The following is a 23,538-nucleotide window of genomic DNA, read 5'->3' on the forward strand; positions in this document are numbered from 1 at the left end:
ATCGACTTGACCATTGCTTCTCCTGATCTGGTTTCTATTAGCGTTTGTGAAAGCGACGAAGATGATGACTTAAGGAGCAGTGACCATGTACCTAGTCACTCGCTGTTCGCTTATCGGCTAAGACAGGAAGGCCTTATCGTCTTTACACGGATTAGTTAGAGTGGACTGTATTAATAATTAATAATTAATAATCAATAATTTAAGACCTTTTGGTATAACTTAACAAGTTTCGCGGGCAAAGCAAAGCGCTGTGCACCTTTCCGCGTAACTACCGTATACGCCGAACCAGAAGCAGTATTACGAAAGTATAGCAATAGATGCTTTAGTGACGATCTGTTACACACTGGCGGTTTTCCTTCGAGAGACCGCGCTCAGTCCCCTTTCAGCTCCTCTCCCCCCCGCGGTCTTTCATCGGAGTCGAGCGGGGCGGAGAGGAGTGAAACTGAAAACACAACTGATTTTTACGCGGTGATGACTCGAACATGCCGCCCGCCTCGTCTGAGCGACGAAAAAGACCGGTTCTAACACTCTCACCGTAGTAAAATACATATATGTATACATATATAACGCGGTCATTCAGTCTTGGCGAGACGGACTAGCAAGTAATTTATTAAGGCAAATTAAACTGAAACTAGCAAAATTATACTAACAAGGGGAGGGCGCGAGGACCGGGAAACGGATCTGAATGAAACTTGTTCCTATAATAACCCTTCACTAACAGTAAAACATAGTAAAGCGCTAGCGCGCAACCTCAGCCGTTTTCGAGATAGAAATTCGTGGAAACCTTGCGACACAAGTCTACCGGTTTGCTAGCGCAGAACTTCGACGAAGCGGCGTAGCCGCGCAGCTAAGGCTTTGATTGCCGTTGATCTTTTGCAAATCTTTTTTTTTTTACTTTATTTTTTTTTTTTATTAGCATTAATAATAAAAATGTTAAATTGAAGCAAAATAAATAAATTTAATAATTTTAACAAGAAAATTTAGGGAAATAAAGGGAAATGCTTATCTTACTTTTACAAAATGTTTTCAATACACAGTAATTAATAATAATTATTTCTCGCTGTATATATAGTATATATAGTATATATATTTCTTTATATTCTTGTTCATTGATTAAATAGTATAAACAATAGTTCATTATGTTTTATTATTTCAAAAGTGCTCCAACTTACAATTAATCATTGTCCTCAAATTTATTTATAACATTTGAAGCAGCGAGAAATAATTATTATTAATTACTGTGTATTGAAATGCTAGCGTTTTACTATGTTTTACTGTTAGTGAAGGGAATTATTATAGGAATAAGTTTCATTCAGATCCGTTTCCCGGTCTTCGCGCCCTCCCCTTGTAAGTCTATGGAACGTTCGATTTTATGTCTTCTTTAGACGGTCCCTCGAGGGGGGGGGGGGAGACTGGCAAGAGACGCAATTTTGTGATTGGCCGGGTCAACTCTGTGGTCGCCGTACGAACAGTGGCAACGCGAACATGCCCATCAGGGCCCGGGTGCACGGCGGTTATCCTCCCCATTGACTACTTTGACGGTGGTGAGAGTTCGCTCTTGATGAGAACCAGATCGCCGACCCGGAAGTTAAGCCTGGCATCCTTCCACCTTCCGGTCTGCTGCATTTGGTGCAGGTATTCTCCGGACCATCTGCGCCAGAAATGATCTCGCATCGGCGAAATCAGTCACCAGCGGATTTTTGGATGTGTGATAGCATCTGGAGCCTCTTCCGGTTCCGGGAGTTTCGTGAGCGATTCCCCCACCAGAAAGTGGCCCGGAGTCAAGGCCGTCGGGTCGGAAGGGTTCGTATTGGCAGAGCACAGCGGGCGTGAGTTGAGGCACGCCTCGACCTGGCACAGGAGTGTAGCGAGCTCCTCGTAGGTCAAAGCCTGGTCGCCCAGGACGCGTCGTAGGTAGTAGTTGGTGTTTCGTGGACTTCACGCCCGCCTCCCAGAGCCCACCGAAGTGAGGTGCATGCGGGGGGATGAAGTGCCACGAAGTTCCTTCGTTTGCTAACAGTCTTCCGGTCTCCTGGTAAAAGGTGGAGGCCGCCCTAAACATTGACCTGAGCTCCGCATCGGCGCCGCGGAAGTTTGTGCCGTTGTCGCTCCACAGTTGCGTACAACGTCCTTGTCATGCCACGAAACGGCGGAAGGCTGCAAGGAAGGCGCCCGTTGAGAGGTCTGAGACCGCCTCTAAGTGGCCTTGGTCACCAAGCATACTAAAAGACAAATATAACCTTTTTGCTGCACGCAACCTGATGGGTCCAGCGAAATCCACGCCGGAAGATATGTAAGCCCGGGCGGGTCGCAGTCTCTCCGGCGGTAGTCGGCCCATTTACTGGGGGCCGAATTCAGCCTTGAATTCGCGCGCAGCGCACGCAGCGGTGTATCTCCTTCCGGATTAACGTTCTCCTGCCCAGAATCCAATAGCGACGTCGTAAGTAGCTCTGTATCGGGCAAGCCCCCCCCCCCGTGCATCGTCGTCGCGTGTCCGTGCCGTACCAACAAGCACGAGAGGGTAGACGTTCCCGGAAGAACAAGGGGGTGTCGCTCCCCGTAGTCCAACGGAGCGGTATGCAGACGGCCACCCACTTTGATGGTCCCTAGTTCGTCCAAAAACGGAAAGAAGCCCCTCAACCTGAATCCTGACCCAAGCGGACATCCCGCCTCGAGCCTCCCGATCTTCTCGGCAAAAGATCGCCGTTGCTCCAGGAGGACTCAGCGCATGATGCTCTCCACCAATTCCGAGCCCATCAGAAACTCTATCCGCGCGGGCTGCATTCTCCGCGCGTTATGGCGAAACCTGAAACATAGGTCAGTGACCCTGGTCAACTGGGAGAGAGTCGAAAATTGCTCCAGCAATTCATCTGCCGGTGTTGCTTGGACGTTGTGATGCAGCGTTCTTTTTCTTCTCCTGAGTGGAGAAGTGGTCGGTGGTGGAAGCGGCAGGCCACTCGGCTCTTTCATGTTGCAGCCAGGACGGGCCGTGGCCGTGCCACCACAGCTCCGACTGTATCAGCTCCGCTGGCGGCACCCCACGGCCCATTGACTCGTCGGAAGAACCTCCTCGATGGCGGCCACTTGGTTTGGAACAAACGGAGTCCATCACGAAGAATGAGGCCGGAGCCAGCTGGGCGCCACACAACGTCGATCCAACCAAAGATGGACAAAAAGTCCAACTCGAGACCACGGGCCACCCGGTCCAGCAAGCGGGCAAGCAGCAAGGCCGTGCATAATTTCAATCATGGCACGCTTTGAGTACGGATCGGCGCGATCTTCGTGCGGACCACCAGTAAGGTCGAGTGGATTATGCCCTCGCTGTCCGTTAATCGCAGGTAGACCGCCACTGCACATGCTCTCTCGGAGGCGTCCGAGAAGCCGTGCAGCTCCAACCGCGTGCTTCCGGCGGTGAACTATATCCACCGGGGAAATCTCACTTCAGTCAGTCCCTGAAGTGAGTCCACGAAGCTTGTCCAGGCTTGGGCAAGTTCCGAAGGGAGCGCCTCGTCCCATTCACAACCCGCCAGCCAGAGGTCTTGTAGGAATATTTTGGCGAAAATTAGCACCGGCGCAACCCAGCCCAACGAGTCGAACAGACAAACCGCGGCAGAGAGCACTGTTCTCTTAGAGAGAGTGGTTTGGACCGGGACCATGGACAAGCTTAAGGAGAGGGTGTCGGACTTCATGTGCCACGACAATCTCAGAGCGCCGACCAAATCACCCATAGGCAACCATCGCTCATCTTGGTTCCCAGCAGGACACAGGGACTGGTCGTTGGGTGCCCACTTCGCCAGAGCGAATCCGCCGGCCCGCAGTAGCTCCACCAGCTGCTTCTGGGTCTCTCGAGTCAATTCTGCAGAATCAGCGCCGGCCTGGACGTCATCCAAATATCGGTTACGTAACAGTATCAAGGCGCCGAGTGTACTTGGACGTCTCATCAGCGGCGAGATGATCCAGGGTCCGCAACGATAAAAACGGCGCAGCGGCCGTCCCGTAAGTGACGGTTAAGAGTTGCAAATCTTTGACTTCCTCCGTTGGATCGGGTCGCCACACGATGCGCTGTAAGTCTGCGTCCTCCGGGTGAATGCGGATCGGGCGGAACCACTATGTCATGAATCACACGGAAGAGCCTTCACCGGGTAAGGATTAGCCATAGGTCCGGTTGCACCCTTGGACCGGGCAGTAGCAGGTCATTCAGCGAGTGACATGTTGACGTACGGAAGGAGGCATTAAAGACTCTAATTTTTCTATTTGGATCGTCTCTTTTGAAGACTGCATGATGCGGCAAATAAAAAGAACCTCCGGGAGGGCGCTCCTCGCGCGGAACCGGCTCCATGTGCCCCAAGGCTAGGTAGTCGTCTATGAAGGCGGTATATTTTATCCTCAGTTCGGGTTGCTTAGACAGCCGCCTTTCGGAAGAGAGCAACATTTGGAGCGCAGCGGGCCGAGAGGCGCCCAGCGTGGCATCGGCCGAGAAAGTTCGCGGAAATCGGACTATGTATCGACCGGTATGGTCCCGCTGGTGAGTTTCCTTATAATGTTTTTCCGCCTGTTTCTCCGCCGGAGTAAGGGGCTGGACCGTCGAGACTTTTTCCAACTCCCAAAAGCGCTGTAGAGCTTGAGCGACTTTGGCGACGCCTTGGGCATGGAACACCTTGACGCGGTGGGAGCCCTTTCGTCCCAGCACTTTCTTCGCCCAGAGTTTCGGTCAGCACCCAACTAAAGGCAGTTAACTGGGCAACCGGAGCGCCTGGATCGCCTCGGCAGATGGCCGGCTCCAGCACTTGCCCGTACACGTTCGCTCCCAGAATAGCATCAATCCTAGCGGGCAATCAGAACTCCGGATCTGCCAAGGTCAGGTCCCGCAGATGAGGCCAAATCTTTCACGTGACTTGTCTGGAAAGCAACAAATTTGTTAGAGACCTAAGCACGAGTGCCTCAGTTTCGAGTTGCAGTGTGACGAGGTGATCGCTCCGGTTTTTGTTTCGAGGCCAGTCACCGTCACGTCCATCAGGTCCCGCCGAAGCCGCAGCGTTTGAGCCACCCACTCCGAAACGAAGGTGGCCTCGGAGCTCGAATCCAGCAAGGCACGAACTTTGACGACGTGTCCCTCGGCATTCCGCAATAACACCCGGGCCGTTGCCAGCAGCACCGCGTGTTCCGTGTTGATAGAGTGGGAGCCCGGACGCTGGCGCTCATTGCCGTTGCGCCCTGTGGATCCTGGGAAAGGGGCGGATTTGTTCCATCCGCCTCGGTTGAGCCCCTTGAGGATTGTCCGCCGTCGTGCAGCATCATATGGTGCCTGTCCGCGCACACCAGGCATCGTCCTTCTGCGGTGCAAGCATTCGCCCGATGACTCGCACGCATGCAGTTTAAGCAAGTCTGAACTCCTTCACTTTGTCTGCATGACGGTCATTCCCTTAAACTTTCCACAGTAGGGCAGCGTATGTAAACCGTCGCAGAGCGCGGACTTCTTATTCTTCATTGATTTGCCCATTGTTATCGCGTTCGAAGATACGCACGAAGACTTGCCCGGTTTTGACGGTACACTCGTAGTCGCACCGGACAACGCCGCCTCAAGGTGGGTTGCGTCCAATGTTCGAATTCGGTTTTCCAGATAGTCCTGAAGTTGCTTAAAAGTTGGGATGGCTCTCGAGTCTGCCAACGATGTCTCCCAGTTAAGGCGAGTAACCGGGTCTAGCTTGCAGACTAGATGGACAAACCAGTTGTCCCAATGGCTAACCGCTTGAGAGACGCGAACGCTCGAATCGAGGTAGTTATGACGCCCAGCATTCTCTTCAGCTCACTGGGAGAAGCCTTAGTAGCTGGACATGCCAGCAGATTCCTCATGTGCGCGAAGAGTAACACTCGCGGATTTTCATATCGCGCGACAAGGTCATCCCACGTTCCCTGATACGCGGCATCCGACAGTGGGACGTTGGCCATCAAGGCCTCCGCCTTCCCCGAGAGGCAGCTCTTTAGGTACTGAAGTTTTTGAACACCCGGTATGTCTGACGCGTCATAGACTAACGAGCGGAAGAGATCGTGGAACCTTTCCCAAGCGAGTTGATCTCCGGAAAATTTAGGCAGATTGATTTTCGGGAGCTGCAACTGCCTAACTACCGGCGCCACCGACGATCCACGTTCTTCATCGCTCTCTTGTCGATCCGCCCCTGAAGCTCCCGCTCCCCGCTCCAGCTGTGACAACGCGTCCGTAAGCTTGACGCGCATGTGAAAGTACGTTTCTTCCGTAATGAAGAAGGTATCCTTCGTAGTGTACTGCGTGCCAACGATCCCTTCATAAGCAAGGAGACCGAAATGTCCATCCTGGTACCGCTTCCAGTAATCGTCCAGCAGGGCGAGTCGGTTGCGAATCTCCGTTGGGCGTTATTTTCGCCTGGTCTAATTTTACCAGATTACTCCACATGAAGCTTATATAGCCGGAGAGCATTGTCTGTTGCTTGAGAGCAATCTTCATTTCTTTGTCTCACCGAGTGAGAATTACTCGTGGCCAGCCATGGGAAGCACGGACCTTGTCGCGGGCCGCAATGAGTAACACCTTCTATTACGCGCAGAGTGCGCGCCCGGAATTGCTTACTAACACGCGCGGAATACGCGGCCGACACTGGCTCACACGCACGAAGCACGTGTCCGAAGTCAGGCTGCTTGATGACCGTTATAGTCGTTCGATTTTGAGCCACGTGGCTCTGAGAGTTAATTACTAGCTTATTGAGTACACTCGCGAAGAGCGAGGCCTTCGATCGGAATAGATCCGGCTCGAAGGACCAAAATGTTCGCTTATCGTCTAAGACAGGAACGTCTTATCGTCCTTACACGGATTGGTTAGAGTGGACTGTATCAATAATTTAAGACCCTTTGGTATAACTTAACAAGTTTATTATCAACATACATAAAGAGAATCGCGGGCAAAGCAAAGCGCTATGCGCCTTTTCGCGTAACTAGCGGATACGCCGAACCAGAAGCGGTATTACGAAAGTATAGCAATAGATGCTTTAGTGACGATCGCTCCGTTACACACTGGCGGTTTTCCTTCGGGAGACCGCGCTCAGTCCCCTTTCAGCTTCTACCCCCCGCGGCCTCATCGGAGTCGAGCGGAGCGGAGGGGAGTAAAACTGAAAACACAGCTGATTTTTACGCGATAATGACTCGAACACTCGCACGACTACATGGATTCTAAACACAAATTCATCCACAGGCTTAAGTTTAATAAGGACTCGCTTGAAGCTTTAGCGTCTCTATTGAAAAAGATGTACAGAATGTAAATAACATCAATGTCAACGATGCTACTGAGACTTATAGTCAAATATGGCTATTATTAAATCGTGCATAACTAACGCTCTGGGAAAAAGTAATTTTCCTTCGGACTCTCCCATCAAAAGCAAATTTCATCCGGCCTGGTGGAACGAAGAGTGCGAGGCGGCTGTCAAGGCTCGTAGAACAGCCGAAAAAAATTTCAAGAATCATTACACTCTGGAAACTTTAATGGAATATAACAGGTCTATCGCTGTTGCAAGACGGGTTCTTAAAAAGCAAAAGGTCCGCAGGTTGAAAGAACCTCTGCACAAAATTTAGCGCTAAGACGCCCAATCAGGTTTGTAGATTCATCAAATCATTCAAAAGAAGAGATCAAGCCACTCAGTCTACTAACGATACGTTGAGGGAGAAAGAATTAATTTAAGCTGCTGTTAACAAACTGTGCCCTTCCTCCTGTTCACCCAACGACCCCTCGTTGACTGAAATGTTGGAGATGGATGCCTCAAATACGGAGCACCTGTCTTCCTGACTGGACGGCCCTATCTCCATGCAAGAAGTTAAGGCGTCACTTAAAACCTCTAAGCTTAAATCAGCGCCTGATTTGGATCAACTTGATTACACCATTCTATCTACTTTCCCTGACATGTTCTGGTGTAAATTTCGGGACATTTTTAATGGTTTTCTAGTAAGTGGCTCATTTCCCGAAGACTGGCGCACATTCTTGGTAATTTTTATACCCAAGCCCGGTGGGAAGGGCGTCAGGTCTATTTTACTTAACTTATGCGTTTTGAAAGTTATGGAAAAATGCATGTATAACCGTCTTAGGTGACATTTGGAATATAACGATATACTGTCAGATGTGCAATTTGGGTTCTGTAACGCTAGATCCTGTATGGACAGCATAGTAGCGTTAACAAATTATATCAAGGCCGGATTTCTCAAGGGTGCTCACACGGTGGCGTCGTTCCTTGATATCGATGGAGCCTTCGACAATGTTCTTCCTCACATCTTGGATAAGGATCTCAGCAAAGCTAAAGTTACTGCTCGATTCCGTAAGTTTGTAATGAACTTAATTAGTAACAGGCTCATCTATTACATCAAGAGCGGCCAAAAATTCGGCCCTATGTATGCCAGGAAGGGCACTCCACAAGGATATATAAAAGATATCATAAAACTCATCAATCCGGACTGCCAAATTCTGCTGTACGCTGACGACGTGGTTATTTACTCAGCCAATAAAAACTTCGAAGTGCTGTTCGCTGTTCGATTCATCAACGAATCTACTCAAAGAATTACTGATTTTCTTCTCAGCAAAGGCGCTCTCTCCGTCTAAGTCACAATCCGTGATCTTTACGCATAAGACAAATATGCCTACAATTATTCCTGAGGTAGTCATCATGAGTAACACGATACAATATAGCGAAACTGTAAGATTTCTGGGCATCCTCTTAAACTTCAGACTCAGTGGCAAACCCTACTTTACAACTGTGATCGGTGAATGTAGAAAGGCTTTAAATATTATAAAGGCCTAGCAGGTGTCTGGTGGGGCGCTCACCCGTAGCAATTGGACATAATTTATAAGGAGATTGTCCGTAGCTCCATAGACTACGGCTGCTAGGTTTACCAACTTCAAGGCAACTTCACCATCTTCGAAAAGATTCTACGCATCCAGTATAAAGCTATCAGGATTGCATACGGCTATCGACAGTCCACTTCCATCAATGTTTTGCTGGATGAAGCTAAAGAACCACCGCTACAGTACAGGCTCAGGTATCTGACCTCCAAAATGGTTCTCAAAAACGTTGCCTAGGAATTCAGCCCAGTCATCAGTCTTGACAATATACATCCGCTAACCAGATCACGCCATAATCACGAAATGGTTACAAACTCTATTCCGTCTTATAGATCCTTCCTTTCCATACTAGGGAAATTCGAAAAAACCTATTAATCCGCATCCCTGCCTGTTTTTAGCCACAACTTTAATTCTCTTATCATTGACATTCATTACACTGCGTTTAATTTTCCTCCAGATATGCTTAATATTAATTCCATTTTCTTGGAGGACTCTAAAATCCTTAGAGAAGGAGCCACGACCTTCTACACTGATGGTTCCAAGGAAGACCCTAGTTTATTCGTCGGTGCCGGAATCTACTCACCGGATTTAAAATTAAAGTTATGCATAAGCTTCCTCCGAAAACAACAATTTTTTTGGCTAAGGCATGGGCAATCCTTCAAGCATTAATTTTTATTGGGCAGATAGTCCTTCGCAGAGTAGTTATCTTCTCTGACTCCAAGAGCTTGAAAACGTATGTTCAAGTAGAGCCAACTAGCAAAATTATATTATTCCCTGGATAAGGGAAAAAATTTCGCAGCTTTCCACTAAAGGTGTAGATATACGTCTAGCCTTGATTCCCTCGCATCGTGGTATCGAGGGCAATGAACTCGAGCGGACAGGGCGGCTAAAGTAGCTACTAAAAGAGAAAAGAGTCCTAATTTCAAAGTCCCGCACAGCGATTTCTATTCGTTCTCCAGAGAGTCCCTTCGAAAGCGTTTCGCAGAGTACTTGCGTTGTTGCGATTCGAATAAGGGTATTCCGTTCTACAATCTTTTTCATAACAGCAAAGATCGCCCCTCGTTTTACAAAAAACCTTTTAAAAGAGAGGAAATAGTGTTAATAAATAGGCTGCGCAGTGGTCACTACAACTTGAATCATAGCTTAGCAAGGAAAAACATAATAGATTCGGGGGCCCTTGCGGCCACCCTATTCAAGACATAAATTACGTCGTTTTTAATTGTCGTATATACTCGTGTAAAGCTTCCTATTTAATTAAGTACATTGAGAAAGTTTTTCTGCACGCTCCCAAGGATATCCTTTTTTTGAGTGATCCTACTCATCAGTTTATCCGACTCCTTTCTACGGCAACCCAATCAATGGGTTTTCAGCCATAGTTTTCCTTGGTCCCTCCTTCTGTGCGTAGGAGAGGGGGCCCGTTATGTTTTGATTACGCCAAGCTCAGCCGCGGGACGCTCGCGACAGTTGTTATTGCACCACTTGGTGTCTCGTATCGACGGAGTTTGTGGCTCTTGCATCGGCGCCTTTCGAGGTCTAGAACCTTGGTAATTTACGCCGCTCGCGACTTATACGACGAATGGATCGCCCTGGCCTTTATTTTGAGCAGTATTGCTTGACGGTCAAATTATAAGAAGAAGAAGAAGAATGTGATAGGGACGCTTATGTGTTGGAGAATCAAATCTGAAATAGTATGTCTGCATTCAAGTCAATATATAAAATTTCTGTCCAACTACAAGTATTTAGTAATTAAAAGTTATTAACTATTTGAATTACGTTAATACATACCAATTTTAAAGTTAGAAAGTAATTGTAGCTTTCTATTATTATTTTTCACTGACATTCAGCGATTAGATAACTCACCATGTTACAGCAGGCCACTAATTATATTAACTCTAATACATTTTGTGCCGGATAGATTTTTAATTTTCATTAAATTTCTCGTTTATGTCGCATAGATCGCATATGCCTCACGTTATTCAGATTAATAGTACACACACACACATATGTTTTATAATATCTATAAGACTGCAAAAATCATTATTATTATTAATAAGAACGCATGTAATCCACGGTGAAATACATATATACTATATGGTATAATATAAACATATATTTATACATAAATATATGTTTTTATGATAATGTTAAACTTGATAGTAGAAATGTCAAGTGATCTAAACGGAAAGATGAGTGTGGCATATGATCCATGCGATGCGGAACATCTTAATATTTCCAAATTTTTTACCAACTTATACGATTTTATAGGATTATTTTTCTAACCACACACACACACACACACACACACACACACACACACACACACACACACACACACACACACACACACACACACACACACACACACACACACACACACACACACACACACACACACACACACACACACACACACACACGCACTCGCGCACGCACACGCGCGAAATTAATTTGATTAAATTTACAAGCTTTTATATTTTTATATTGTGCCTATTGTACCTTAATCCTTATTTTTTTTAGCATTTGCACATTATTTATATTTTATTGAGTTTTATTTTTGATTTTGCATGTTTTTTTGTGCCCACTGCACTACCGTGCTGTCCTTGGTTGGTAATATGCATGTAGTTATAAACCCGGAACTGGTAATGGAGGTAGAAGCTAGGATGAATAGAGCTTATCTACCATCGCGACTGTTACCAACTCACCTTAGAGGATCAACACTTCCACACCACAGGAAATCTTCATTATATCACACTAGTACTGGTAATAGAGATTTTTGCACTATTATAATTTGTGAATTTTTGTTACATAATTGCAAGGTGTGATTAAGATTAAAGATTACTTTAGTATTATTAAAGTTTGCTATAAATTCTATAATTTTCTATAATTTAGATTTTTCTTTAAGGTGGTTCGATGGCTACAACAAAATGCAGAGAATTTCATGAAATTTTAATATGTTGTTCTGCAATGCAAAATAGAATTATGTGAATTTTTTGGGAATTTTTCACCGTCCCGTTTTGAAAAAAATCTACTCCAAAAACCTAAAAAGTACAATTTTAGGAGTAGATTTATTTCAAAACGGGACGGTGAAAAATTCCCAAAAAATTCACATCATTCTATTTTGCATTCCAGAACAACATATTAAAATTGCATGAAACTGGCTGCATTTTTAACATAGGTTCTTATGGTTTTTATGGGAAATGACATATTGCACATACCTTCAGAATGAAATAAGTGCAAGAAAAAATGCAAATGATAAAAAAAAAGAAATTTGCACATGTAACTTAATAATTTACAAATAAATGAGCGAAAGAAAGGGGAAGGTTACCGCACATTTCGTAGAAAAATTAATTATTAAAGCATAAATTGCTTGATTTTTCGTCTGCATAGACTGTCATGGTCGTGAACGACGTGAACAGCAGCACGCATTATACACGCGGCGACCAATCAGAGCAATCCCCTTCATTCCCACTACTTCAAACGCTAGTGCGCTGTTTCCAGAACCCCCGCGTCCCACTACTCCCTCCGATGAAGCCATCGAACCTCCTTAATTTAAACTTGATTAAAATCATAATAAAAAATTATATATACAATTTTGTACAGCATTGAGCTTCTACAAAAATTTTAGAATAAATTCTCGTTTAGAGGAGATACCTCTAATGAAGATCATCCTCCTGAATAATCTCCAAAAGGTTTTAGCTGTCGTTCGTTTATTAGAAAGTTATTAACAAAAGAAGTTTGAAAAATAGGTTCATTGAGTATTGACAAACATAAATATGACACAGGGTGTCCTGTTTTAATTTGAACAGTAAAATATCTCGATATCACGTAGTTAAAAAAAATGTTTCAGACAAAAGTTGTAAAAGATAGTTGTAATGATTTGACCTTGGGTAGTCGTTTGAAGGTCACGTGAAGGTTACCTTCAATTTCTTAAATAGGATCCTCTATTTTTCATTGGATATTTTTGTAGCCCTTGTTAAGACGTTTTCAAAACACTGTAATAAAATTCTTTTTCGTTAAGAATTTCCTGAGATATTTTAAATTTTATCACGATATTTTGAATATAAAATATGAAATATCTCGTAAAGTATTTACTTTTTGATGACTTTACTTTGATACATAGGATAATGAAAAAAATCGACTGTTGTAAAAAAGAAACAGAAAACATTATTTTCAAAAATTTGATTGTATTTGTGGACGCATTTAATGTTGCAAAATTTTATTATTCTACGTTTAAAGTATGAAGGTAAAGTCATCGAAGAGGAATACTTTACGAGATATTTCATATTTTATATTTAAATATATCATGACAAAATTTAAAATATCTCAGGACATTCTTAAGGATGTCCTGCAGGTACCGGTCCAATTACATCGAGGTCATGCAGGAAATATTAAAAATACTGATATTAATTCTCTAGGGATCCAGAATAAAAAAAATGTATATAAATAATTACGGCAATTCTAATAGAATGTAAAAGACGTAGATTTAGTAACTGTAAATAAATGTTACTACTATTTTTCTTGAAAAAAATTTTTTGTAAATTGTTTCAAATTTTATTGTCAAATTTTTGTTTGTTGAGATGATCTACTTGTGTGTAAAATATCATTATATTGGTAGCATTTTTTAATATTAAACACAATTAGGCAATAAGAGCCAAGCGTAGATTATCTTCGCTAAAATCTTTTTAATAAAATGTCAATCAAATGTCAATTACAATACGTACGTTTCAACCCTTTTTTGGGGTCATCCTTAGCGCGTTGCCTACACATTACATAAAGCTAAATCTAAATATACATAGGGCCTTCTTTTCCCGTAACTATTGGCGGGGAGAGTACGATTTCCGAGGCGTCCAGGTTTGACTGTGGTTTCTGGTAGTATTTCTTACGCTGAACAACAAATTATATAGGTCTTATAGGGCTAACTGCTCTAGTTTTCGAGATATGCAGTATTAAAGCTGAAAATAAATATAATATAAATCTTTACTTGTTTCAATTATTAGATATAATATATTATCGTATTTTATATTCAGAACAGTTATATCTAGAACAGTTAGCCCTATAAGACCTATATAATTTTTTGTTCAGCGTAAGAAATACTACCAGAAACCACAGTCAAATCTGGGCGCCTCGGAAATCGTGCTCGTCCCCTATTGGCGAATCGGTTAATCCTAACAGTCGTTTCGGCAAGTGCGCACTCCGAAGCCTCCCCAGGTGTCTTCGTGTGTAATTTCCTGGTTTGAGAGCCAAGAAATTTGCTTGCATCTCGTCATGGTACGATTGTGAGACACCTGTACAGACACTCAGAGTGACAACTACCTTATACACACAGCAAGTTATACGCAAAGTAAGGCTACTTACATATAGTGCAGTTATTAAATAGTTCGCAATTACGATTGTGCGTGTAAGTGATGGACTAGCGATCATTGTTCTTACAAAAGCAATGGAGCGGACCGTGTCTCGTCGACATTTAAACGACCACTGACACAGTAACGACAAGTAAGCCTTACAATATTATTGCTAAAATGGAGGGGGAAAAGACGAACGAGGAAAACATTATGTTTTATATCTTCGCAAGACCTTCGATAACATTTATATACAGATCTGGTAGATTCTCCGTGTCCGTCTGCAAAAATTTCACTAAAAAAATTTGGAATTTATAGTTCATGTCTTAATAAAAAATTGCCATCCAGTAGATTTTATTTTTAAAGCAATGTACGAACGCCTTAAATACCTTTTTGCAAATCTCCATGTAATTGCTAAAGAAAAGACTGTCGGTAGAGATACATTTTTCGTGATACCGTATGTCCCCGCAATAACGGAAAAATACAGAAATATTACGAAAGATTTTAATGTAAAGTTATCGTATGTGAGCATAAATAAATTAAGTAAATTTATTAAAGTACATAAGGATGTTCTTCCGATCTCTTCGGCTAGGGACGTTGTCTACCAGATTAGCTGCAGGGATTGTGATGCATCCTATGTCGGACAGACAGGTAGACAATTGCATACGAGAATCAAAGAACATGAATCTCACATAAGGAGGAATGGCAGTAGTAACTCGGTTGTAACGGACCACAGAGTGAATTGTAACCACGATTTTATTTGGAACGACGTTAAGATCTTAGATAAAGAACTTCTCAATAAAAGATTAATATCGGAAATGATCTACATTAAAAAACAAACAAACGGCATAAATTTGCAGACGGACACGGAGAATCTACCAGATCTGTATATAAATGTTATCGAAGGTCTTGCGAAGGTATAAAACATAATGTTTTCCTCGTTCGTCTTTTCCCCCTCCATTTTAGCAATAATATTGTAAGGACTTACTTGTCGTTATTGTGTCAGTGGTCGTTTAAATGTCGACGAGACACGGTCCGCTCCATTGCTTTTGTAAGAACAATGATCGCTAATCCATCACTTACACGGACAATCGTAATTGCGAACTATTTAATAACTGCACTATATGTAAGTAGCCTTACTTTGCGTATAACTTGCTGTGTGTGTAAGGTAGTTGTTACTCTGAGTGTCTGTACAGGTGTCTCACAATCGTACCATGACGAGATGCAAGCAAATTTCTTGGCTCTCAAACCAGGAAATTACACACGAAGACACCTGGGGAGGCTTCGGAGTGCGCACTTGCCGAAACGACCGTTAGAATTAACCGATTCGCCAATAGTTACGGGAAAAAAAGGCCCTATGTATATTTAGATTTAGCTTTATGTAATGTGTAGGCAACGCGCTGAGGATGACTCCAAAAAGGGTTGAAACGTACGTATTGTAATTGACATTTAATTGACATTTTATTAAAAAGATTTTAGCGAAGATAATCTACGCTTGGCTCTTATTGCCTGATTAAGTTTAATATTTTATATACTGAGCCTTTAGAGATATATGCATTTTTTAATGTTTACACTTTTCTTTGTAACGCCATAAGGTTACGTGTTAAAACTCGGATATTTAAAAATTAATAACTTTTTATCTAAATTGTGAATCGATCTGAAATTTAGCCCAGGACTTTGAAAGAGAATACAGAATATGATATTAAATTTTCATCGAATTCGTAGCATTTTGACAAATTCTCCAGAACATCCTTAACGAAAAAGAGCTTTATTATAGTATTTTGAAAAGCTCTCAATGTAAGCTACAAAAGTATGCAATGAAAAGTAGGGGGTTCCATTTAAGAAATTGAAGGTGACCTTCACATGACCTTCAAACAACTATCAAACGACTATCAAATTACTGAAGCAAAAACAGCTATAATTCGGAAAGGTCTAATAGGACATGTTTATGTGATTTTTTTTTATTGTTTTTGTGTCTCCTATCCACTGCTGATGTACGTCCTACTTATTAGGATACATCCTGTGTAAACAGGAGTTTTACCAATTTTGGATATAATCATAGTTTACAATATTATTTCGATAAAATGTTTCCAAGATGTTTACAGAATATAAAAATGTAAAATTCTTTATAAGAAAATGTTTTAAAACAATGATTTTTACAAAAATTAGACATCACTCGTTTGTAATGGAGAAATAATAAATAATTATTTATTACAACAATATTATTATAACAATAGATTATATTTCAATAACTTTGATTTTGAAATTTATGCAATATAAATTACAAAAACATTGAATTATTTTATTCTTGCATTTCGAGACTTGGTTAGTGGAGCGTGTGTGTTGTGCATGCGTGTGAAGCGTCGTCTACAATACACGGAGTAAGCGTGGAGTAAGGAGTAAGAGTAGGCGTAAGAGGGCTATTTTCGGTTTAAGAGAGCTGGCGTAAGGGCGTAAGCGAAATAAATTAATTTTATTTCTTACTCCTACTCTTACTCTTACACATACGCTCGGCCAATCATCAGGACACAACAGGCTATAATGCTTATTCCTGCTACTCTTACTCCTTATTCCACGCTTACTCCGTGTATTGTAGACGACACTTGAGAGTTGAGGATAAATTAGGCGAGAGTTTAGAGGGAAATAGGAGGTGAGGTAGGCGCTAAACTGATAGAAAGGTAGGAAGAATAACTTAAATTTAGGATAGGATAATAGATGTAGTAGGAAAATATTAAATAGTGAAGGAAAAGAGCGCTAAATGTGTTAAAGAGAGGAAGAGGTTAGGTGAGAGAAGGCGGGAGAATAACGACAATAACGTTGTGCGTTCCAAAAGAGAGTGAAGCCCCTTGCACAATGCCAGGCAACAGGCAATAGGAACAGGGAATAGAAATCAGAAATCATGTATAAATGCAGAATAAACAGTGACACAGGCAATAGACATAGAGTTTCCGACCTCCCGTAACTTAGCCGGTCAACTTCGACTTTTTTAATTTTTTTTTTTAATCGTTTGTTGGTCGTTTGTTGGTGATTGTTGGCCTAATTACAACGTTTGTTGGTTTTTAATTTTTTTGTAAATTAAAAAAGAAAAATTAGCCTTAAGTTAGCCGGAAAAATTTTATTTTTAATTAAAAAAAAGCCTAATCGATGCGTAATCGTTTGCTGATGATTGTTGGTCTAATTTTAGCGTTTGTTGGTTTATTATTAGTCTTAAAAACGAAAAAAAACGAAAAATTATCTCACATATTAAAGTAATCGAATGGTAATCGAAGTAATCGATTGGTTTATTTGCCTACGACTTAAGCTTTATTTCTATCAATTTAAGGCTAACATCTATAAAACTGCCATATGAATACGGGCCTTAACATCGGCAGAAAATCGCAAAAAGATCAAGAAACATGGTGGTTCGTGGGAAGCACACACACACACACACACACACACACACACAACGGGGGGGTGCGAGGGGGGAGCCTTCGGCCCCCCCTTCCCCTGCACCCACCCCGCCGGTAGGCTGCGTGGACCTCGCTTTACAACATAAAGTACATGCTAAGTTGTAAAACGAAATTATAAAGTACATGCATGGGGGAGGGTGCAGGGGAGAAAAGCCTTTCTGTTCACGTGCGTTCACGCATGTAAGTCCCCTTGCACCCCTCCATGCATGTGCTTTATAATTTCGTTTTACAACTTAGCATGTACTTTATGTTGTAAAGCGAGGTCCACGCAGCCTACCGGCGGGGTGGGTGCGGGGGAGGGTGGGGCCGAAGGCCACCCCTCGCACCCTCCCGTTGTGTGTGTGTGTGTGTGTGTGTGTGTGCTTCCCACGAACCACCATGTTTCTTTATCTTTTCGCGATTTTCTGCCGATGTTAAGGCCCATATTCATATGGCAGTTTTATAGATGTTAGCCTTAAATTGATAGAAATAAAGCTTAAGTCGTAGGCAAATAAACCAATCTTCGATTACTTTAATATGTGAGATAATTTTTAGTTTTTTTTCGTTTTTAAGACTAATAATAAACCAACAAACGCTAAAATTAGACCAACAATCATCAGCAAACGATTACGCATCGATTAGGCTTTTTTGAAATTAAAAATAAAATTTTTCCGGCTAACTTAATGCTAATTTTTCTTTTTAAATTTAAAAAAAAATTAAGAACCAACAAACGTTGTAATTAGGCCAACAATCACCAACAAACGACCAACAAACGATAAAAAAATATGAAAATTAATAAAGTCGAAGTTGACCGGCTAAGTTACCGGAGCTAGAGTTTCCGTCACGTTGGAAATTCTGTGCTTATTGCCTATTGCCAACCAATCATAGCATTTGAATTTTTTAGGTTGTAATTAACGATTTTTTGGTTATTTCCTGTTCCTATTGCCTGTTGCCTGGCATTGTGCAAGGGGCTTTAGATTTGCGTTACGCATAGAGTAGGTAGCGACATTAGACGGAACAGTCTAGGCATATAGGCAGCGGTTAAGGCCTATCTACATAAGACGCAGAACGCGAGTCGCAAGACACACGCACAGTCTACATGTCAATCTAACAAACAGGTTAGATTGACATGTAGACTGTGTGTGTGCTTGCGACTCGCGTTCTGCGTCTTATGTAGATAGGCCTTTAAGGAGATTGACTAGAAGGAGAGCACGCACGAGTGACGTACAGGATGGAGGGAGAGGCAGGCGAGAGTGAGAAGGTAGAAAAAAGGAATAAAGATGTGAATTTGGCTACAAATTTGGATAGTTTAAGTAGTGAGAAAACGGGTAAAGAAATTTTTGCCACACCAAAAGAAGAAAAAAGAGGAAAAGGAAGACTTACAAAGCAGGAGTTAAGAATGAGAGAAAGATCGAGCTCGACCAGCATACTGGAGTATGTGAGAAGTGAAAATAGTAGGGCATGTGAGCTAGCGAAAGCTAAGAGGAAAAGAGAGGAAAAAGAACAACTTGCGGAGGAAATTTTCAAGAGAGGTAACAAGACTGTGAGAACGCCGCCAGAAATAGACAAATCGAAGGAAGGAGTCGGTGCTGCAGGTAAGAAGAGAGAAGAGGAAGGAGATTTGTCAGTAACAAAGAAGAATGAAGAGGATGGTTCGTTGTTAGCAATCCTGAGAGACGAGATGAGGGACCTGAGGGACGAGATGAGAGAGAGGATGAGTGTCTTATTGTTAGAAGAGGGATGGAAAAAAAAGAAGAAAGGATAGAGGAAAGGATGGATAAGCTAGAAGGGAGATTATCGAAGATCGAACAAAGGAGTGAAAACATAACGGAAGAGGCGACCGGCGGCAAAATGGAGGAGATTGTGGGAAAGGTGGCGGAGATGGTTAGGAAGAGAGAAAGAAATATGAAGGAAAGGAAGGAAAAGAAAAATAATCTAGTGATCAGAGGATTACATAAAGAGGAAAACAAGAGCTTAATGGACACAGCGAAGACGTTTCTTGAGAGGGAGTTTGGTGCAAAAGCGGGAGTAAAGAAGATGCGGTCAACAGGCAAAGAAGGAAGAGAGATAGTAATAGTTGAAATGGACTGCTGGGAATCGAAGGATAATATCATGAAGGAGAAGAAGAAGCTGGGAAGTAAGAGAATTTTCATTGATCACGACCTGACCTTTGAGGACAGAGAAGTGCAAAGACGGATAAAAGAGCAGGCATGGAAAAAAAACAGAAGAAAAATGGGTGAAAATAGGTTATAGGAAGCTAGAGGTACAAGGTAGGAAGTATGTATGGAGCGAGGAAGAAAATAAGCTAATAGAAAAGAAAAATGTGTGGAGCGAGGAAGCAGGAAAACTAAGAGAAAAGAACAATTTCTAGATGGTTGCTAAGTTAGGAGAAGAAAACCAGCAAGTTATGGCATTCAAGATGACAATAGGCAAACAACATGAATGGAGGTCGGAAAGGTGAACCAGCTGAAGAATGAAAATAGGCGAAAGATAATTTTTTGGGATGTAGCGGGTATCGAGAGGCAGGACAAAGATTTTTGGAATTACATAGTAGGTTTCGATTATATTGGGTTATGTGAAACATGGTTAGAGGATAAGGGATGGGATAGAATTAAGGGTAGACTGCTGGAAACGCACAGCTGGAAAAACATTAACGCTGTAAGGGAAAAGAGGAAGGGTAGGGCGAAGGGAGGTTTACTAATAGGTATTAGAAAAGATTGGGGGTCAGAAGTGGAGAAAAATGAAAGTGTAATGATTATAGAAAGTATTGCGCGAACGAGAATAGTAAAAGAGGAAAAAGGACTAAATATTTTTACAGTATATAATGTAAGAGCAAAGAAAGATGTAGAAGAGATAATGGCGAAAATAATAGAGCAATGCGAAGGATGCGAAGGAGAGGATATTATTATAGAAGGCGACTTTAATATTAGAATAGGAAACTTAGGAGGGTGCAGGAAGGATTAATATGACTTTGAAAAGGAGAGTAAAGATAAAGTCATAGGAGATGGCGGTAGAAGTTTTGTGGATATGATAAATGAAAAAGGATAGTATTTTTTGAATGGATGTATAGAGGGGATTGGGATGGGGAATATACGTATGTGGGTGCGAGAGGGTGCTCGGTAATCGATTATGCAATTGTAAACTATAGTGCGCAAGAACGAGTGTTGGAATTTAGAATAGGGGACAGGGTGGACTTGGATCATTTGCCTCTGACCTTGTTACTGGAGGAAGAGGAGAATACGAGATAAATAGAGGGGTGGACAGAAGAGGAAGAAGAGGAACAGATTATGGCAAAGAAGATCATATGTTGGGACGAAGAGGCAAGGAAATTATACAGGAAGATGACGGAGGTTTGGAATGAAAACGAGGACCAGGAAATAGAGTTGGTGGATAGGAAATGGGAGAAAATAAGAAACTGGGTCCTTGGAGCTTTAGTTTATAAGGAAGTCAAGATAAAGAAAAGAAGGAAACTAGGGCACAAAGATTGGTGAGATAGGAGCTGCACCAGAAAGAAGAGGGAGGTGAAAAGAAAGTATAGAAGATGGAGAAGTGGAAAGGGAAGTAAGGAAGACTATTTGGAAGGAAAGAAATGCCTGAAGGGGTGGTTAGAGAGGAAACGGATGGAGAAGAGAGAGAGGGAAGAAGAGGAATTAAGAAATTTGAAGGACGAAAAGAAAATTTGGAACTACATAAACAGCCGAAGAAAGAAGAAAGAATGGAAAGAGAATAATATTCCGAAAGAGAACTGGAGAAGTTACTTCATGGAGTTGTTAGGTGGGTCCGAGATGGAAGTAAGGGAAGAGGCGTTGGAGGTGCGTGACATGGGAACAGAAGAAAGAAACGAGGAACAGGTTCAAGATACAGAAAGGGAGTTGCAAGAAGAGGAGATAGTGAGGGCAGTTAGGAACATGAAGTTAGGCAAAGCTGCAGGTTCGATGGAATTCTAATGGAAGCATGGCGGTATGGTGGTGCAGCAGTAAGAAGAGGTCTAACTGATCTGTTGAAGCTCATTTGGAAGGAAAGTAAAATTCCGACCGAATGGCGAAAAAGTATAGTTGTCCCCCTACATAAAAGGGGGGATAAAGAGAGAACAGACAACTATCGAGGGATCTCTATGCTGTGCACTGCATACAAAGTATATGCGGAAATTCTAAAGAACAGATTGGAGGAAATAATGGAGATGAAAGGAATGATACCTGACAGCCAAGCCGGCTTTAGGAAAGGGAAGTCTACGATGGACAACATATTTATCTTGAACCATATAGTGCAAAGGAAGAAGGAGGAAGGTATGGCAATTGGGAAAGACAAGATTTTCGCAATATTTGTGGATTTAAAGGCAGCATTCGACGACGTTGACAGAGAAATTTTATGGAAGATAATGGAAGAGAAAGGAGTGTAATGCAGTTTAATAAACAGGATAAAAGAAATGTACAAAGAGACGGAGGTGACAATAAGAAAGAAGGATGGGTTCACAAGGTGCTTCAAGACGAAGAAAGGTGTAAGGCAGGGCTGTGTGATGAGTTCCGCCCTGTTCAATTTGTACATTGCGGACATTGATAAAGCTTTAGAAATGCGTGGCATAGGAGGGATAGAGCTAGGAGGAGTGAGAGTGTGGTCATTAGCATACGCGGATGATATGGTTTTGGTAGCGAAAAACAGAGATGCTTTACTAGATATGATAAGCATGTTAAAAATATTTTTAAAAGAAAGGAAACTAGAATTAAGTACAGAAAAAACTAAACTGTTGGTATTTAATAGTAAAGGTAAAAAAGGTAGAAAGACATGGAAATAGAGCGATAAAATAATAGAGAAAGTAGAAACGTTCAAATATCTGGGATTTACGTTTAATAGGAAAGGTAATTATGTCGATCATATAAAAGAACTGAATAGGAAAGGAAGGATCGCTGCAAGTAGGGTCTAGGGTTTAGGAGAAAGATTATGCAAAGATGATTTTAATAGGAGATGGATGCTTTTTAAGTACCTACTAAAAAGTGTAATGGAATACGAAGCAAAGGTATGGGAGTGGAGTAAAAAAAAGGAGTTGGAAAAAGTCATGTTGGATTATGTAAGATGGGTATTTAGACTAGATTTTTGCACACCGAGGTATGTAATACTAAGGAAACTAGGATTAGAGAAACTAAAAATTTGTTGGGGTATAAGAGCCATGAGGTACGAGAAAAGAGGTAGAGAGAAAAAAGACGGAAGTTTAGTAAAGGCATGTTGGGATGAAAAAGACATAATGGCTAAAAAGAAAAAGGATTTATATAATCTGGAACGAGAAAGATTTTATAGTAACAATGGTTGGAGCTCTGAAGTAATAAAATAATTAAATAATGAAGGTAAAAATACTGAAGGCTTAGTAAGAATAAGGGAACAGGACATTCAAGGGCAAATAATAAACAGTAAAATAGCAGGGGCAAGGTATAATACAAGATAAAAAGAGATAGAGGCGAGAAACAAGACACCCAGTTATTTATTAAAAGCTAACTTGGATAAAGTGAAAACAGGAGATGAGATTAGAGCGATGGTAAAATTAAGGTGCGGCAATTTAGAGGACACAAATAAATATTGGCTGGATGAAGACGATATAAAGTGTAGATTATGCAAGATAGGTAGGGACAACTTAGAGCATTACATAAGCGAGTGCAATATCATAAGTATGTGGTTTGAGAATCTAGATAGGAATAACAAAGAAATATTAGTGAATATATACGATAACAAATTTAGAATGGAAAAAGGAAAGGTGTTAAATAGATTATGGAAAAGGAGAGAGGAATGCTATAAAAAAGATAGGATAAAGGAAAAGAAAAAAGAGGAAGAGATAAGTTAGGAAGGAGCGTGAGTAGGGACAGTAATGGAAACAGCTTTAGAGCGGTTGTAAATAACAATGTATAGCGGCGGATATGTAAAGAAGAAAGAT

General features: G+C 42.0%; 1 protein-coding gene across 5 annotated transcripts in view; it reads left to right on the forward strand.

The window, feature by feature from the left end:
* Window positions 1-23,538, forward strand: part of LOC139812158 (serine/threonine-protein kinase SIK3) — a 245,452-nt gene that overhangs the window by 180,040 nt on the left and 41,874 nt on the right. For 3 of the 5 annotated variants that reach the window (XM_071776791.1, XM_071776795.1, XM_071776796.1), the window contains one exon: window positions 11,474-11,611. The exons of the other annotated variants lie outside the window; for them this stretch is intronic. In XM_071776791.1, coding sequence (XP_071632892.1) covers window positions 11,474-11,611 — 138 coding nt within the window. The remainder of the gene's footprint in view (window positions 1-11,473; window positions 11,612-23,538) is intronic. 5 annotated transcript variants of the gene reach the window in all.

Source organism: Temnothorax longispinosus, chromosome 4 (assembly GCF_030848805.1).
Source record: "Temnothorax longispinosus isolate EJ_2023e chromosome 4, Tlon_JGU_v1, whole genome shotgun sequence".
NCBI lineage: Eukaryota > Metazoa > Arthropoda > Insecta > Hymenoptera > Formicidae > Temnothorax > Temnothorax longispinosus.